The following is a 19,012-nucleotide window of genomic DNA, read 5'->3' as shown; positions in this document are numbered from 1 at the left end:
CCATGAAATCAAAGGTTGTTTAGTTCTTCAGAATAACCAACATACTAATCTTAAATATCAGAATCCTATGTCTATCACTCTTTCAACCCTTATACTAAAAAGAGTTAAAATATAACAATATGTCAAATGTCTACTATCATTATTTGTGACATTTGTCAAAGTGACATTTTATATTTACATTATTGAATAAGTCAAACAATTTAGTTAAATATCTAATGTAATAATATTATTGTATTATATTATATGAATAATTAATATGGATAAAGTAAAACAAGGAAATTTTGTTACTTTATACAAATGTCGTGTATGTTTAGATGACGTTGAAAGATTGTATCCTTTGGAAGGGCCAATTGCAAATTGTGATGTAGATATTGCTACTATGATTACTTACTGCACTTCTATAGAGGTAAGGAATTTAGAAGTAATTTTGGAATTGTAGAATATGATATAATTCTTTCATTGTTTGTGTCAATGCAAAATATGCAGTTCTGTACATAAAAAATGCAATGTAACTGGTCATATCAATTCATGGTATTGATGGCTTGAGTTGCATACATGCACTTTTACACTAACTTTTACAAATTTGAACAAATTCATTGTGTGTGTCATGGAAAACATGCACTTAAGAGACAATAACTTTTTGAACAAATCTATGGATTTTACATTGGTAGTTTTGTCTGACTTTTATTCTACATTCATGGTCTTTGTAGAGGCATTTGTTGACTGCATTTATGTAGGTGTTATTTATTCCGTGATGTTCCATTGCTTTTCACATGTTGTTGACTGGGACACTAGCATTTCGGAGGTCCACGAAGACAATGTGCAATTCAGCATTGAATGCAGGACCGCATTTAGGTCAATTGCCGCCCTAGGCAGTTCTATAGTAGCTGCCCTTCAAAATGTACCATTTTTGTGTATTTTTGCTTTTGCCTTTGCTCTCATAATTTGCCGCCCTAGGCAACTGCCTATATTGCCTAATGCAGCGTTTCTCAACCTTTTACCCTTTGCGACCCAATCTTCCATAATTATTTTCGCCGCGCCCCCCCTCGTTCAATAATTTTGACAAAAAACAGTAAAATCTTACTTTTTAGTATTGAGTGCTCTTTATGATTATAACTCCTATTCAGTGTTCATGTGTATTTTATTTTTTATTTTGTCAGAGTTTTGTTTTGCTTCGATTTTAGTAAATTAGTTAATGATGTTAGTGTATTTTTTTATATGCTAACGCCCCCCCATTACTAAAAGCGCGCCCCCCTAGGGGGGCGCGCCCCACAGGTTGAGAAACGCTGGCCTAATGGATAAAGCGGTCCTGATTGAATGCTATTGTTTTTTCTATGAGCTGTTTTATAAAACATTATCAGTACATGAGCATCCAAGACACAAATCACTCTGTTCTTCTGAAGTTCCCAGTTGTTCTTCTATCCTTTCTTTAATAATTTTCCCCTACAACCTAACCACAGATGGTGTAACGCATATTCCCCTATAATTATTTGGGTATTTTTAATTTCCTTTTTTACATATGGAGTTTAAGTAGCCCATTTTCTATTCCCTCAGTATTTTTCCATCATATTTAATTCTTGTAATAAAGTCGAAGGAGTATGTTTTAGCAGTTCTGAAGGTATGTCTCCAGGGCAGTTGTGTTGTTATTTTTTATCCTTTTTAGTGAATTTCTTATTTCATTTTCAAATATATCTGCAACCTGTGTATTGGACTGTCCTTTGTTTCGTAAGTTGTCCATGTGTATTAGACATTTGTCCATGTGTATTAGATGTACCCTTCAGACGGAATACCCTTTCAGGGGTATTCTGTTTGAAGTTTTTTTTGACAAAATTGTGTTTGTCTGCTCTTTATTATTAATAGAGAACTTGAATTAAGTCGACATTCATTTCACTTATTCCCCCCATTAGAGGGTGTTCTAATGTTACTACGGTATAAGTAAATAGTTTTATTTTGTACCTAGAACTACAGACATTTTGGTGTAAATTTGTCTTCTTGCATAGCCTCCTTGACAACAGGTAGACCTAGAAATAGCGCTATCAGGGGATAGCAGGAGACAGATTTAAATCAAAACAAAACCATATATTTTCTATTTTTACTAATGCCATACTCTGTATTAGAGTACAAAGACTCGTTTTGTATGGGTTCTCTGAATCGCATGTTGGAATGTTTTCCTAGAGGTGCCTTTTGATATAATCTGGGTTAACAGAGAACTTGAATCGAGTCGACATTCATTTCACTCATTTTCCCTGTTAGAGGGTGTTCTAACCTTACTACGGTATAAATAGTTTTACTTTGTACCGAAAACTACGGACGTTTTGGTGTAAATTTGTCTTATTGCATAGCCTCCTTGACAACAGGTAGGCCTAGAAATAGCGCTATCTATCAGGGGATGGCAGGAGACAGATTTAAATCAAAACGAAACCATATATTTTCTATTTTTTCTTTATTTTTGTTTGTTTTATAAGTCTGCCTTCTGTATTGACTTCTGTCTTCTTGATCCCCTGTGGTCAGCCACTTTTGGTAAGATTTCACCTTCTTTTTTTATTCGGTTTTTTACCTTTATTGTCCACCAATAGTAAAAACATACACCTACCTTAGTACAAATGTCAATGAAAATTGGAACCATTCTCTAGAAATCAAATATAGGATAGAGAAAGTAAGACATGCATTTCAAAAAATAATGTCATGATTTATCAATACCCATAAAAATCAGGTTACTGTGATGTTAAATCTTTCCTATACTGTTCTATGGAGTTGAGTCATGGACTCTCACAGACCCCACCTGCAAGAAAATTGAGGCTTTCGAAATATGGCTTCATCGTCGAATCCTAAAGATATCTTATACCAATCACGTTACTAATCAGGATGTTTTGTTGAGAATGCAAAAAGAAAAAGCTGCTAATCACAATAAAAACAACCAAAATTGATTACCTCAGCCACATCATGAGGAACAGCGAAATATATGGACTGCTGCAACTAATCTGACAGTAGAGTAGAGTAGAATAAATTTTTATCTGCATAAATTTTTAACATAATTGAGCAAATAACGCCACATTATTAATCACATATTAAAAAAAAATATATTAACATCACAGATTAAAATATAAACAATACAAATTACATGTGCTGATCAAGGCTGATAGGCCAGGTACTCCACCGTAATCTTACTGGGAAAAGTGGAAGGAAAACAAGAACCAGGAAGGTGAAGTATTTCCTGGCTGAAAAATCTACGTATGTGGTCCAACAAAACAACCAAAAATCTTTTCAGAGTAACAGTGTGCAAAGTACAAATTGCCATGATGGTTGCCAACATCCAAAACAGATAGGCACTACAAGAAGAAGAAGTCCACCAATATGGTTTTTTTGTCTTTATAATGTGTCTGGTGAATTTCCCTTCTACTGGATTCTTCTGCTTCTAGGATTCAAAGATTCAAAAATTTATTGACTACTCGTATATTTACAAAAAAAAAAAAAAATTGAATTGTAGCAAGTCAATTTGATATAATATATAAAATATATAAGATAATGTGTATATACAAATAACATATATAGAAATACAGTGGAACCTCGATTATCCGTCTCTCCATTAACCGTCACCTCTGTTAACCGTCAGGGTACATACAGACGTTGTATTGACTACATAAGCAAAAAGTTTAAGGTAAAAAAATAAAAAAAAAGTTAATTTGATTTGTGATGAGGACACAAACAGCTATCCATTGCTGACAGATAAAGAAATCGTTGAAATGGCAACAACGGCGGATCAAACAGATTCAGAAGCTGACACAGACTTGGAATTTGACTGTAGATAATATGTTGATGAACTTACTGTAACTGACAAAGATTTGCGTAAATAATCTAGATAAGCTGCATCGCACATGCAATAATTCATCGAGTGGTATTCTCAACAACAAGAAGCCAATAGAGTGCATGATCTTATGCCGATTAAGAAACTCAGCCGTCGCAAAATGTGAAGCAACAGTAAAACAGAGATTTCAGAATATTTTAAATTGATTCGATTGTACGAACACAAATCCCTCTTTGTCAAACAAAACATACAAATGAAATTTGAGAGTTGTACTATGAATTTTTTTTTAATATTCTGTTAACCGTCTTTTCGATTATCCGTCATACCCTTGGTCCGGTGCCCTGACGGATAATCGAGGTTCTACTGTATAAATACATTCACGCACATTCACAAAATGAGACATCGGAAAACATAGTGAGTAATATTCATGTCCTTGACACTGCTTTAAAATGATCAAAATATTCACTAACAGAGTAAAAAGCAAATCTCAGAAGATTTTTTTTCAAAATGACTTCAAATTTATTGATTGTAAGGTTTTTAAAATCCTTAGGTAGGACATTATACCTATATGTTAAACTCAATAGAGTTTTTTTTTGATTTACTCAAACGATATTTGACTGTTCTGATATTATTAAATTAAATTAATATTTATTGACGGAAAACTCCATTTTACAATTAAAATTAAAAGTCAAAATTAAACATTGAACACAAGTTAACTTACATTACTTACAATTAAACTAACGACATCAAAAAATTAAAATCAAATTAAAATAATTCACGTGAAATAGTCCTTTTAAAAGCATTTAGTGTGACTCCCATAAAGTCTATATTTGGAAACTCATTTACACTAGAAACAATTCTATTTAAAGGCATATTTTCTGCATGACGTGTATTGCACGATCTAGCGGATAGCAAGGGACATCTCAAATTCCTACCTGGAACATAAAAATCTATTCGACCCAGAATGCTAGGTGCAACAATAATACCATTTAACACCTTAAATACGAAATTAAGGTCAAAGTATCGCCTGCGATCCTCTAGACGGTGCAAATGAAACATCTGCATGACCTGACTGGAATTCAATTGCATTCCTCTAGTACCTAATCTATACCGCAGATATCTAACGAATTTATTTTGAATCGATTAAATTCGATATTTGTGATTCTCATAACTTGGACTCCAAATCACTGAACAATACTCTAGTAATGAACGAACATAACTCAAAAACAATCTCACAATTACAAACAAATTATTAAAATCATATGACATTCTGATGATTAACCCTAATGTCCGATTAGCGCGCGCAATAATGGCATCATAATGGTCCACGAAACTTAGCTTACTATCCAGTAACACACCTAAATCCTTAATTACCTGAACCCTAGATAAATCCACATCTCCTATCTTGTATTTAAAATCACTGGTGGTCTTATTACGTGAAAAAATAATATATGAGCATTTCGAAGCATTCAATCTAAAATTATTTTTCTGGCACCAATGTACTAAAGAATCCAAGTCTCTCTGTAAACCCTCATAATCAGATTCTGACCTAATGCATTTAAATATCTTTAAGTCGTCTGCAATTATTGGCACCTCTTGTGCTGTAATTATGCAAGTCAGACTGTTTAACTAAAGTATCTGCAGGTTTGTGTGATTCTTGGAGAACATTGTATAGCCATAGTGTTGGCAAGGGCATTATTTTATATTTAATAAATAATGGTTTGCAAGATTCCAAGTAACCAACTTTTGCTTCTTTTTGCAATTTAAATATTGTTAGTGCATTGCAAGAATTTTCCAACAAAATAACGCTATAGCCTTAAAAACGAATGGAAAAGCGAAAATTAAATTGTTCTTAAGGTATCAACACTTGTGTAACAAGTTTTAGTTGACTAAATAAAAATAAAGTACTTGAAAGTTTACCTTTGAGATGGTCAATATGGTTATACCAAGTCAGTGTCTTGTCAATTGTCATGCCCAGCAATTTTACTGTATTTTTTTCCACACAAGCATCAAATGGATTAGATGAAATGAATAAATTTTGAGTTTTGTTGTCATTTAGTCTAAGTTTATTTGCTGCGAACCATGATTGAGCATTTGAATTTACATTCATAGAAGTGGTTTCTAAAAGAGAACGATTTCTGTCAGAAAAAATAAAAGTAGTGTCGTATGCAAATAATACTGTTTTACATGCAGCCATAAAATTGGGCAAGTCATTAACATATATAATAAATAATAGAGGGCCCAAAACAGAACCTTGTGGAACGTATCTATCACTTAGATACGATTTAATTAGTTCCAGAGGAGTACCTCTGATACGTAAAAGTGCAGTTTTTTTAGTAAGATATCATGAGAAACACAGTTGAAGGCCTTTGAATACTAGGTGTATTTTATTTTTCATGTTTTGGATCCACAGGTGGCTCCTTCATATACTCTCGTTTCTTCTACCTTGATTTTTGAATAAGAAATACTTTGTTGTATGTATATTTATGTATCTCTAAAGAAACCGTTACATATTTGTAACAAATACTGGTTACATAATTACAGTAGAACGTCAATAATCCGGATTAATTGGGACCAGACCCCATCCGGATTATCAAATTATCCGGATTATCGAAATTACCCCAAAAAAAGGCCAGTATACACATTAAAGTACAACAAACGTTTTAAAATTTTATGTTTTCTCTTGTACAGTAAAGTGTCTAGAGGTGAAATTAATCAAAGCATTTTTTTTATGTTTAAACATTGTATTGTAATTAATTTATAATAGCAGCATGTGTACAATAAAAACATCAGACTATTTGGGCTTTTAAAAAAATGTGTAAAATATTTTTGAACTGCGGTAGAAGTTCGTTTTTCGCAGCTAAGTTCTTTATTTATTTTAAAAGAATCAGATATTTTTGCTAGATACAAATCCGGATTATTGACGGTCCGGATTTTTGACGTCCGGATTATCGACGTTCTACTGTAAGAATATAGATTGTGTATTAGTTGAATTAAATAATAACATCTTTTTTAGATTGATTTAAATGATGATTTACCTCATGGAGTTTGTGTACCATGCTTCAGAACAATAAGGATAGCATACAACTTTATTATTCAATTTAGAGAAAATAATCTTCAGTTACTTAAAGAAAAATCATCCTTAGAATCAGTAAATGAAGATGAATATGACTATGAGGAAAATGATTATGAAACTCAAGTGGTTGATGCTGAAGATAATACAGATGAAATTGAATTATATTGTGAAGCACTTGATAGTGATGATGGCTCGAAATCCTTTCTTGAACCAACTGAGATCCATTTAGAAGCCATTAAATATAATGTTTCTGGAGACCAGGAATTAGCAGAACAGAATTTAGTAGAATATGATCAACAGGATGTTGAAATAGAAAATATGAATTTTTTAGTGGATAGTTTAGAAACAATTCCAGATACATCTGCAGATATCCAAAATACCACCACTATTAAGACAATTAAGACTTCTCTACCTCCTGATATTAAGCAACCTCAAACGGCCACTAGAAGGAAAATCAAAGTCCAGTTTGCTTGTCCTATATGTCCCAAAGCATATTTTGTAAATTTCGAAACTGGATTTGTTTCTCACATGTCTTTACATACTGGACAATTTCCTTGTAACATTTGTACTGAGAGCGAAACGTTATATACCTCGGATTCTTTTCTTAATCATTTTATGCAGTTTCACAGATACCAATGTCCGTACTGTAGGAAAAGTTACAATAAGGCAGGGACTTTGGGGGCCCATATTAAGTTACATTATAAAATAAGGTAAGCGTTTCCAGATGAAAGTTAAATATACATAGTTCTCTTTCATCAAGTACCTGGTCGTTTAGTACATTATTTAATACATTGCTGATTTAAAAAATTGTACCTACAAGCATATAAATATTTAAATCTAATAAAATAAATAAACAAACAAGTCACACAAACAAGTACACATATAAACACACACAAAGGGCAAATCACAGAGCGCTGTCAAACTCTGGGTGATGATAGCCTTAGCATGATAAAGGCTCACTGCCATGCCTGACAATATTTCGTCTCAACTTGTGAAAACAGTATATACAACGAGACAAAAAACAAAATAGAAATAAGAGCTCAGGAGAAAAGTCAGAACTGAATAACCCTTTGAGCTTATAATTATAAACGCAACAGCAATTATGAGAGGAACAACATCAGCCACAGACTCATTATTTGCCCTAAATACTGAGCTAGAGGGTGCTCATTGACAGATTCAGAGTAAAAAACATACACCACAAAAATTCCCACCTCAAGCTATTAACAGCTTAAATAAACTTTTTCATTAAAAAAAGAAGACTTATTGGAAATAGTTAGAGTGTATACTAAACTCATACAATTTTGTGGAATTTATTTCTCCAAAATATTTTTTTTCTACAATAAATAATTTTCTCATTTGTTATCAATACATTATTGTAAATAAATAATTAAATCGTTTATTTCAGAAACCCGCCAACTGACATTTACACTGACCGGAACGAAAAACGGGCACCCCACAAAATAGGTCATTTTTGATGCCTCGATTTTTCTAAATCTGTTGTCCGAAAGTGATTTTTTTAATATTTTTAATATGTTATAGCCTTATTCTTTAACAATATCGCTGTAATAATATTGTTGCTAGACAGGTAAATTGTCATTTTATACCGGGTGTACCAATCAAACTGTGTTTTTTCTCAAAGTTCACCACTATGGGATATTCTGGAATTTATAAAATAATGAAATTAAAACCCAACTATAGTCTCAGGTTTTCTTAATATTCTGTTTTTGAAATAATTCGCTTATGTTGGATAATAAAAAAAGTTAGGTCCTACTTTAACAACTAGTCATGTTCTTCATCAATACAATAGGATGTTTCTAAATAAGTGCGACAAACTTTAACAAGTAATTTTTCATGAGAAAATAATGATCGTTTGCTTATAAACATATACAGAGTGTCCCAAAAGTAGCGGAACGGTCGAATATCCCGCGAACTAAACATCAGATCAAAAAGCTGATAAACACATTTTCAATATTCTTTAAAAATCTATCCAACGACATCAAACACGATCCACCACTCCACCCCCTTGAGGTGGGGGGTAACTTTAAAATCTTAAATAGCAACCTCCATTTTGTATTACAGATTTGGATTCGTCATGAAAAATTAAGCAACATTTATTCGAAACATTTTTTAGAATTATTGATAGATGGCGCTATAATTGTAAAAAGACGATTTATTAGCGCCATCTATCAACAATTCTAAAAAATGTTTCGAATGCATGTTGCTTAGTTTTTCACGACAAATCCAAATCTGCAATAAAAAAATGTGGTTGCTATTTGAGATTTTAGAGTTACCCCCCACCCCACCTCCAGGGTGTGAAGTGGGGGGTCGTGTTTGGTGTAATTCGATAGGTTTTTGAAAAATATTAAACACATATTTTGTGGTATTTCATTTGGAAGTGTATTTCTCGAGATATTAGACCGTTTCTATAATTTACCTATGGTGTCAGGATAAATGGTTTCTTCCGATTATAGCACCATCTATGTACAGTTCAAAAAATGTCTCGAATAAAAGTTGCTTACTTTTTTGTAAGAAATCCAAATCTGAAATAAAAACTGGGGGGTTTCTATTTCAGATTTCAAAGCTACCCCCCACCCCACCTCAAGGGCGTGGAGTGGGGGCTCGTGTTTGGTGTCATTCGATAGATTTTTGAAAATTATTGAACACGTATTTTTCAGTCTTTCGATATGATGTTCATTTCGGGAAATATTTGACCGTTCCGCTACTTTTGGGACACCCTATATGTCCGCAAATGCTTCGTTTCTGAGATACGGGATGTTGAATTTTTTCTTACAAACTGACGATTTATTTATTGCTCCAAAACCGGTTGAGGTATGCAAATGAAATTTGGTAGGTTTTAAGAGGAAGTTATTGCGCATTTTTTGACATACAATTACAGTAGAGCGTCGATTATCCGAACGTCGATCAACCGAACGACCGGTTATCCGAACTCCCGCGCCCCGCACTCGAGTACTGAGTAAGCGTTAGTAATTAACGCTTAAAATAGCTTCAATTTTCTTCAATTGTGTATCCAAAAATATGTTGTTGCAAAGACTGCACTTTTTTGTTTAATTGCTATTTGTCATTATCAAGGTATAAACAAATATACAGTTATATAAATATGGTTTTTATTCACTTGTGGATAAATATGTATGGCAATCTCAATATAGTTCGATTATCCGAACAAATCGGTTTTCCGAACGCCCATGTCCCCCAATTAGTTCGGATAATCGACGCTCTACTGTAATAATTTTATATTCACCATTGGCGTGCACACGGGTAATATGACGGGTAATGCACGCTAATGGTGAATATAAAATTCTTAATTGTATGTCAAAAAATGCGCAATAACTTACCTCTCAAAACCTACCAAATTTCATTTCCATATCTCAACCGGATTTATAGCAACAAATAAATGGTCAGTTTGTAAGAAAAAATTCATCATCCCTTATCTCGAAAACGAAGCATTTGCGGACATATGTTTATAAAGCAAACGGTCATTATTCTTTCATGCAGAATTATCCCTTAAAGTTTGTCGGAACTTATTTAGAAACATCCTATATTGATGAAGAACATGGCTAGTTGTTAAAGTACCTAACATTTTTATTATCCAACATAAGCGAATGAATCAAAAAACAGAATATTAAGAAAACCTGAGGCTATAGTTGGGTTTTAATTTAAGTATTTTATAAATGCTAGAATATTCCACAGGGTGTGGTGAACTTTGAGAAAAAACTCAGTTTGATTGGTACACCCTGTATACAATGACAATTTACCTTTCTAGCAATATTATTATTAGAGCGATATTGGTAGGGTTACCATACGTCCGGACAGTCCGGATTTGAAAGACATGTCTGGATTGGCGTCCGGATATGAGAAATCTCCGGATTTTTTCTTTTCTAAAAAAAAAAAATAGAAAACACTTGGCCCAACGGTGGGAAATTTTATTCTGCGCTAAATCAAATGGTTAAGGCTACAAGATGATCCTACCTGGCAAGAGATGGAAGAGAGCGCTTTAACTTTAGTCAGCGTTGTACCGAATTCTGTCGATGGGGATAAATTATTTGATGAGCACTCGTCTCTTCTCCAAGTTCTAAAAAAGCTGAAACCTAAATGGACTTTACTACCTAAAGAAGAAACCCCAAAAACTCATGACAAATGGCAAGAAATATTTGAAGCATTTTCTAAAAGCAACGTTTCCTTTACGAATATTTTTAAAATAGGAGAATTCATTTTTTGTCTGCCTGGTACTTCGGCTCCTACTGAACGTATCTTTTCGATGATGAATTTTATATGGACGGCTGAAAGAGGAAGATTATCTCTGCGTTCCGAATTCCATGACAAAATAAAAAATGACAAGCCACTTTTGAGAAAAATTATGTCTTCTGAAAATTACGAAAGAAGAACAGATGAAGAACATCCTATCCCTGGGCCCAGTACAAACTAAGCATTTCGCATATATGTAGGTACAATGTATGTAGAGGTAGCAACACAGTCAAATTCACATTTTACATTTTCTACAACCCCTTGGACTACCCCTGTCCGGATTTCGCCTTAATAAATTATGGTAACCCTAGATATTGGTAAAGAGTAAGGCTATAACATATCATAAAAATCACTTCAATCGGACAACGGGTTTAGGAAATTCGAGACATCAAAAATGACCCATTTTGTGGGGTGCCCGTTTTTTGTGCCGGTCAGTGTATATTATACAATTGCACTTGACGGGTTTCTGAAATAAACGATTCAATTACTGATTGGCATAAAATTTATGTAATTTATGTTTGTTTGTTTATGCCCGTTTAATATAATAACATGCTGATTATTCACTATTTTTGAATAGATTACCCATTACTTTACCAGTGAGTAATAGTTCGTTACTCACTTTATTCACAGGTTTACGTTTAGTTTAAGTGGTGACATATGTGACGGATATTAAGGTCCAAATAAGCTGTAAATAAAATTACTTAAACTTGTTTATTTAATATAATAATTATTGCAATTTATAGCAATAATCAACTTCGAAAAAATTTTAAAAGATTTTTAACTGTAACATTCGATATGTTTTAGGTTTAAATTTCATCATTTGAACATTTAAGATTGAGGTTATTAAAAGGCAAACATAAACAATGTTTACATAAATGTCAATATGCACTGTTTATCATAAACGTAAACATTTAAGATTCTATGCATTCATATCCACAGTGAGATACAATGAATTAAATTCACTTTACTAATTACACGTCACATCTATATTTTGGAGCAATATAAAGAATGTAAAATTTAGGTTATGATACTTACTTCTGCTTTATTATGATAGAGTTCCACTTTCCTCTTTGCATTGATTTGTGCTTATAATTTTTCGGAAACGAGTAGAACTTGAATTGACTATTTCTTGTTGTATTTTTACAATACATAAGACAGCATTTGCGAAGTTCCATTTTCGTCAATGATAGTCCTTATGAAATGTGCTAAGAATACTAAATAATGCAAAATTTCGCCACTTCACGCACACAATCGTTTCTCGTATCCCCTCGAAGTACTTGCACACAGCGAATATGCTTAAGTAGACAACCAATTATTCAGCCGCGTACTATTGATAAACAACCATGAATATAAGACAGTGGAGGAGAAGGGCCCAAGAGAGATCTGAATGGAAGGACATAGCCAGACAGGCAAAGACCCATCCAGGGTTATGATGCCAAAAGAAGAAGAAGACTATTGATAAACAACATTTATTTTTGTAAATTATAATTTTAATCGAGAGTAGTTGATAATTATATTTTTCTACTAACTAAAATAAAAAGGTCATATAAAAAGTATAATAATCTACTCGCATGTAATGGATATTACTCACTCTGAGGAATTACTATACTCGCCTTCAGCTCGTGTCAAAAAGGTGGTTTTTTTCTTCTGGAAGCCTTCCGTGCATGCACCCCGGTCGCACTGCAGCTTTTAAGCTTATTGTGTTTTCTTCCATTTGTTCTCATGACACCCAATCCAATATAGTAGTGCCCTTCACTAGCCTGTAAAAGTCCATTGGGTTAGTACTATACACTTTTCGGACTTGGTCTGCAGTCTCCATGTATTGCTTGTCTCTTGCTGTCTAGAGTCTCGCAATCGCACAATAAATGTCTGACTGTCTCCGTCTCTCTATTGCATAGTCTGCAACTAAGATCTCCATTATATAGTCCTATCGAGTGTAGGTGTCCTTTTACTGGAAAGTGTCCAGTTAGGAAACCTGTAGTGATTTTGACCTGATTTCTGTTCATCTTGAACAGTTCTTCAGCTCTTTTTACACATGTCTGAGGTATAAATCTCTTCGCATGCTTTTGCGTGGGAATTTTTTCCGAGTATTCTTTGTGCTGTCTTCGTATCCAGCCTCTTAATCGGTCTCTGATTGTGCTTTTGGGCACTCCCAGTGTCGGTTCTGGACCGAAGTATCTTGTTGCTGATCCTTGTCTAGCAAGCTCGTCAGTTTTCTCATTGCCAGCGATCCCTTGATGTCCAGGCACCCAGATGAGTTTTACCTCATTATATTCCGCTAGGGTGTCAAGTTCTTCGGGGATTCCCATACAAACTTTGAGTTATCCTTGGGTTCTTTAAAGCCCTCAACGTCGCTTGGCTGTGTGAACAGATATTGATTCTTTTATTAGTATAAGTCCTCAATATGTTTATCCGTGCACAGTGCAGGATTGCATATACCTCTACCTGAAATACAGAGGTATATTCTCCTAGTGGAATGGAATCGTTGTAGGTCCTATCTTCACTATATACTCCTGATCCCGAACCATCTTCTGTCTTGGACCCATCTGTATACCAGGTGTGGCCCTCATACTTCAGATGTCTGCCAGGATCTTCCCATACCTCTCTGGAGTGTATTTCCACCTAGAAAGGTATTTCCATGTTATATTTAGGGATAGAATGGTCTGTTATCATCTCCCATATCGGATCTCCGCATATATCCTTGATGCTGCAGTGTCCTTTGCCCACTGCAGTTTTGCTTTGATTTCCCTGCAGTCTATGTAACCCCATCCTTGCCTCGCCCTTCACTCTGATGTCTAAGAGAGGAAGGTCTAGTAAGGCTTCCATTGCTGCAGTTGGTGTGCCTCTCATTGTACCTGTTATCCTGAGACAGACAAGCCTTGTATCTTGCCTAACTTCTCTATAGCATTTCTCTGTTGCACCTTTGGCCACAAGACCAATGCTGCATACGTTATTGTGGGCTTTACCATCATGTTGTACAGTAGACTCGCGATTATCCGAGGTATCTGGGACCGTGACTACCTCGGATAAAGAAAAACTCGGTTAACACTGAGATTGGTTATGTTGATAGAAAAACACGTAAATAACCATAACTGTGGATATTTTAGTCACAAAACTAATAACTTTTACTGTCTATAAAAGATAAAAACATTTACCTTATCAATATATCTGTTTAAACAAATTTTTGATTGATTTTTGCGTAAGCTTCATTCCTGTTTTTGAGGCGGCGGTGTTGCGCCAAGGTTGAAAGTTGTAACTCACCAGTTATGACTTTTGCCTCGGTTAACCGAGGGGCTCGGATAACCGAGACTCGGATAAACGCGAGTCTACTGTATATCCAATACATCATGTCCGGTTTAAGTCCCCATGTTCTGACATGTGTGGGTCTGCTCACCATTAAAGTGGTCATCGCTCTTTTGGTTATTCGCCCAGGTAAGCCTTGAGTCTATTATGACTCCGAGATATTTTACCTCCTTCTCCACCTTTAGGGAAATCCCTATGAGATTTCCTCTAACTTTCTCCTTCTGGTGAAGGCTACTATTTTGGATTTGTGAGGGCTTACGGACAATCCTACCTCACTTTTCCATTTTGATACTACGTTCAGGGCTTGCATATTATCCCTGACCGTTGTATTGAACTTGCCCCGTGCCAGAATGACAAAATCATCTGCATAGCCCAGGACATTATATCTTTTCCTGTTGAGCGTTCCAATCAGTCCGTTCATAACCAGATTCCACACTAACGGAGATAAATGCACCTCCCTGGGGGCATCATCTGGCAACCCGTGTTGACATGGTATCGCCCATCAGTGTTGAATATACCACACGGTTTATAAGCATGCATTCTATCCACCTGCAGCTTATTTCATCCACTCCTTTCAGACGGATGACCTTTGTGATTGCATCGAATGAGGTGTGGTTGAAGTGAGGTTGAGGTGTTGTGTTGGCTCCCTCTATGTCGAGAAAGGCTCCCAACATCACCTCTTTGTTTTCCACAACATACTCCATCCTCTGTACTAGATGGTGCAGTGCTGTTTCTATTGATACACCTGGCCTTTATGCATATTGGTCTTGTTCTATTGGTCTTTCAACCAATATTCCATCTCTAATATAGACATATATCTCTACCAGCTTTTCCAATGTCTTTAGTAAAAAGGACATCAGACTTATTGGTCTGATACAGAGGTATATGAAGGGACTTTGCAATCATATGTCCACCCTTACCAGGCTTTGGTATGAATGCTACCCTTGTCGACCTCCAAGCAACTGATACATACCCCAGCGCAATACTTGCACGAAGTATTGTACACATTTGCTTGTACATTGCTTCCGTACCTTTTTGGAAAAGTACAGGATACATCCCGTCCGTTCCCGATGATTTATATGGTTTAAATGAACTTACTGCCCATTTTATTTTGTCTGGTGTCACCATCTCTTTTGCAGCTCTCCAGCTTCCCTTATTTCCATATTTCATGGTAACTGGTCCTTCTTGCTGTAGAACTTCTGGTGTCATCATTCTGGTTACTGACCCAGGGAAGTGAACATTGAAGAGTTCCCTCAGCATCTCTTCACTAGTCTGTGTGTAGTCGCCCGACTTCATCTAGAGCGTGGCGATATTGCTCTTAGGTTCTTTCGAGAGAACCTTTTGGAGTCTAGCCACTTCTGCAGTCTGTTCTATCTTCTCGCGGTGCCTCCTCCATGATTCTCTTTTGGCTTTCCTTAGAGCTTTGTTATATTCAGTCAGAGCTTTGCGATATTCGCTCCACTTGCCTGATCTTTTTGCAGAATTGAATTCTTTTCTCGCATCTCTCCTTCTTTTAGCAAGTTCATTGTTCCACCAGGGCACTTTCCTGTTGTAGCTCCTTGCTGTTACCAGATAGTTATCTTTATATGTTTCTATGACTATATCCTGAAATTGTTTAGTAGCCATATATAGCTCTATTGTGTTCCTTGTCCTCTTTATAGCCCCACGAAAACTATGTCAGGTCTCCTTGATACGCTTCCCAATCAGTTTTCCTGGGGTTTCGATAAGTCTCTGTTTCGTGCTCATTACTGCTCATAGCCCGTTGTTTCAAACTTTATGTGTCTGTGGTCTGAGAAACTTTCTTCATCAGACATGCCAGTTCCTAACGATGCTGCTTGCAAATGCAGTCGCCATCGTTATATCGATAACCTCCTTCCTATTTGCAGTCACAACGGTAGGTCTGTTGCCTACATTGAGTATGTCTAAATTATATTCCGTAATAAATTATAGTAAGTGCTCACCTCTTTCGTTGTTTCCGGTGCTCCCCCAGCTAATGTGATGCGAGTTGGAGTCATAACCGATGATTATCTGTGATCCTTTGCCTGTGCAGTCTCTCATCAGCTCCTCCAATTCCCTTGGTGGTAGTGGGTTAGGATTATCATAGGGCAGGTAGGCTGATCCGAGTATTATCTCATTCATTCCAAAAAGGTCGTATAAAAACTATAATATTCTACTCACATCTAATGGATATTACTCACTCTGAGGAATTACGACACTCGCCTTCGGCTCGTTTCACAAACTTCATCTTCGTGAGTAATAGCCATCCTTACATGCTCTTTGAATAATATACTATTACTCAACATATTGACTATGAGTACGTGTGCTTGGTTGTATAGTAATTTCCAGTCATGTCTAGTCTGTCAAAATGTAACTAACTTCGCAAAAAATAATTACTAAAATTACTAGACAGCTGTGTCTGAAATTAACGAAACGACTATAGCTATGTCTACTTTTTTAAATAGGTACCTATAACTTTTGCTATACTAAACGCCACAGTTAGAATACAGTGCAGGTAGCATAGAGCAATGTATTTCTTACGGGAGAACGGCCGACCACGTTGCCGGTTTACCCCGAGCGGCGCATCAGGACCGGTGATTTTTCAGTCTATCGGCAAACTACCACGCACCTACCACTGTGCCGACATGAGCGGCATCGCTGCGCGTCGTAAGACCAACACTGCATTCTAACTGTGGCTTCTACTTTAGCTACCACTAATTTTTGGTTTTATTGTTTCAGATATCATTGTAGTCATAACGGTTGTAACAAATCCTTTCCCACTCAATGGGGTCTTAAAAAACACGTAGCTGTGCATTCAGATTCTTGTGCGTATTCATGTGCCGAATGTAATAAGCAGTTTAAAACGTATGACACTTATATGTACCACCAAAAGAAACATGGCGGCAGAAAGTTTCTTTGCATGTGCTGTGGTAGAACGTTCCTCCAATCGGTACATTTGAAATATCACATGCAACAGCACACTGGGATTAAACAGTTTAAATGTAATTTATGTGTTAAGAGTTACACGTCTACATCTCAACTTAAGAAACATAAAAGACGACATCATCCGGATCAAATTGAGACAAGCGAGATGAAGCCATACATTGTAGATCTTTTGTAGATTTTGACTTGTGAATTTTATTTTAAGATTAATTATAAAACTAATTTATTTTTTGTACAACTTTTTCTTTGTTTTTAGATTTCAATTAAATCATTCTTATTGTGCAGAATTTGGTATTGACGATAAATTTGCTTAATCACTGGACATCAAATAATATGTACTAGCGTAGTTAAAATACCATTAACATCTTTTGGTAAACTTTACCATTTAATTGTATATCTTGATAAATGTCTAATTACTATGAGACAATTACTTATCTGTCAAGTACTACATACACAATAGATACAAAAGTGGGAAAACAATCAGCATTTATTTTGGAAATCTATAATCATGAAAGAGAAGACTCTGCAGTCTTCTGAAGAGAACAGTACATGCATGTACATACTATATGAATCTATAAGGTGTGTAATACTATAAGGAACCACATATAGCAAACGTAGTAAAGATAGACTGCATAGGATGGGTTGCCACGTGTTAAGAATGAAACCTTACTAGAATGTCTATGTCAAAACCATTAGGGAGTAAAACTACTATGTCGGTTAATAAGTTCCGGGCCTCACAATGAGATTGTGACTTTAATGAATTTTCCATTTGATATTCCGGTAGTCCTAATCTTCAAAAGCATACTGTCAAAAAACTGTTCAAACTCTTCAAAAGCATACTATTCATGTTATTCGGATTCTTATTTATCGAGTTACCGTGCTTGAAGTGAGGCTACTTTTGTAATTTTTATAAACAATGGAGTCAAAGCAATTCCGTGTCTTGATTTATCACTGTTATTTGATGGGAAAAATACCGCCCAAACTAAGCAATGGCTCAAGATAACCATAAAGACTGGGACAAATTCATACCAGAATTCTGCTATGTCATAAATTCGTCAAGACATGATTCAACAGGATTTTCACCAGCGCTTCTTAATTTTGGAAGAGAATTAGACACAACAGATGCGATAAACCACCAAGGTATACAGGGGTACGGGGAAAACTTGAACAAGTTAGAAGCGTTAAGAGAATTGGCGAAAGTGCACATGGAATACGCTTTCGAGGACCAAAAGAAACATTACGATCCAAGACGAACGAGACTGGGAGTCACATCCAGGAGACCGGGTCATGAAAAAAGAATGCTAGAAACAGCAGAGATTTGATAAAAACCCTTCGAAAAAATCTATGGTAAAACAGTGTGGGACAGAGTTAGATATACAGAATATTAATAACTAGTTAAGAAACAGAAGAGTAGAATGAAACTACCACATAAGCCAAATGATAACAAATATATAGTAAGGACTGCACTGCGAGAGATGTTTCTCCAATAGAAAGACGATCAGTGGGAAGATGGAACGACAACTTACTGGTGGCACATTAAAAAAAACAGAGTTATGTCTACACACAAAGAAGAAGAAGAGATAAAATAAATATAAAACTGGTACTGAAATACAAAATATCAGACA

The 19,012-nt window shown here is 35.4% G+C and overlaps 1 protein-coding gene across 1 annotated transcript; it reads left to right on the top strand.

Annotated features, from left to right (window-relative positions):
• Positions 1-161: 161 nt before the first annotated feature.
• LOC114329149 (zinc finger protein 354B) lies at positions 162-17,625 on the top strand. The gene is made up of 3 exons (XM_028278168.2): positions 162-406; positions 6,822-7,591; positions 17,184-17,625. The coding sequence occupies exons 1-3, from the start codon at positions 257-259 to the stop codon at positions 17,563-17,565; spliced, it is 1,302 nt and encodes a 433-aa protein (XP_028133969.1). The 5' UTR covers positions 162-256; the 3' UTR covers positions 17,566-17,625.
• The last annotated feature ends 1,387 nt before the right edge of the window (positions 17,626-19,012 follow it).

This window comes from Diabrotica virgifera, chromosome 4 (genome assembly GCF_917563875.1).
Source record: "Diabrotica virgifera virgifera chromosome 4, PGI_DIABVI_V3a".
Classification (NCBI taxonomy): domain Eukaryota; kingdom Metazoa; phylum Arthropoda; class Insecta; order Coleoptera; family Chrysomelidae; genus Diabrotica; species Diabrotica virgifera.
The sequence above is the reverse complement of the archived record's forward strand: the minus strand, read 5'-3'. Positions and strand labels throughout refer to the sequence as shown.

Bases quoted from the DNA above. Each gene is read 5' to 3' on its own strand.
- LOC114329149 (XM_028278168.2), top strand. From the start codon at position 257: ATGGATAAAGTAAAACAAGGAAATTTTGTTACTTTATACAAATGTCGT. The intron at 407-6,821 runs GTAAGGAATTTA...CATCTTTTTTAG, and splicing joins CTTACTGCACTTCTATAGAG to ATTGATTTAAATGATGATTT. The intron at 7,592-17,183 runs GTAAGCGTTTCC...TTATTGTTTCAG, and splicing joins AAGTTACATTATAAAATAAG to ATATCATTGTAGTCATAACG.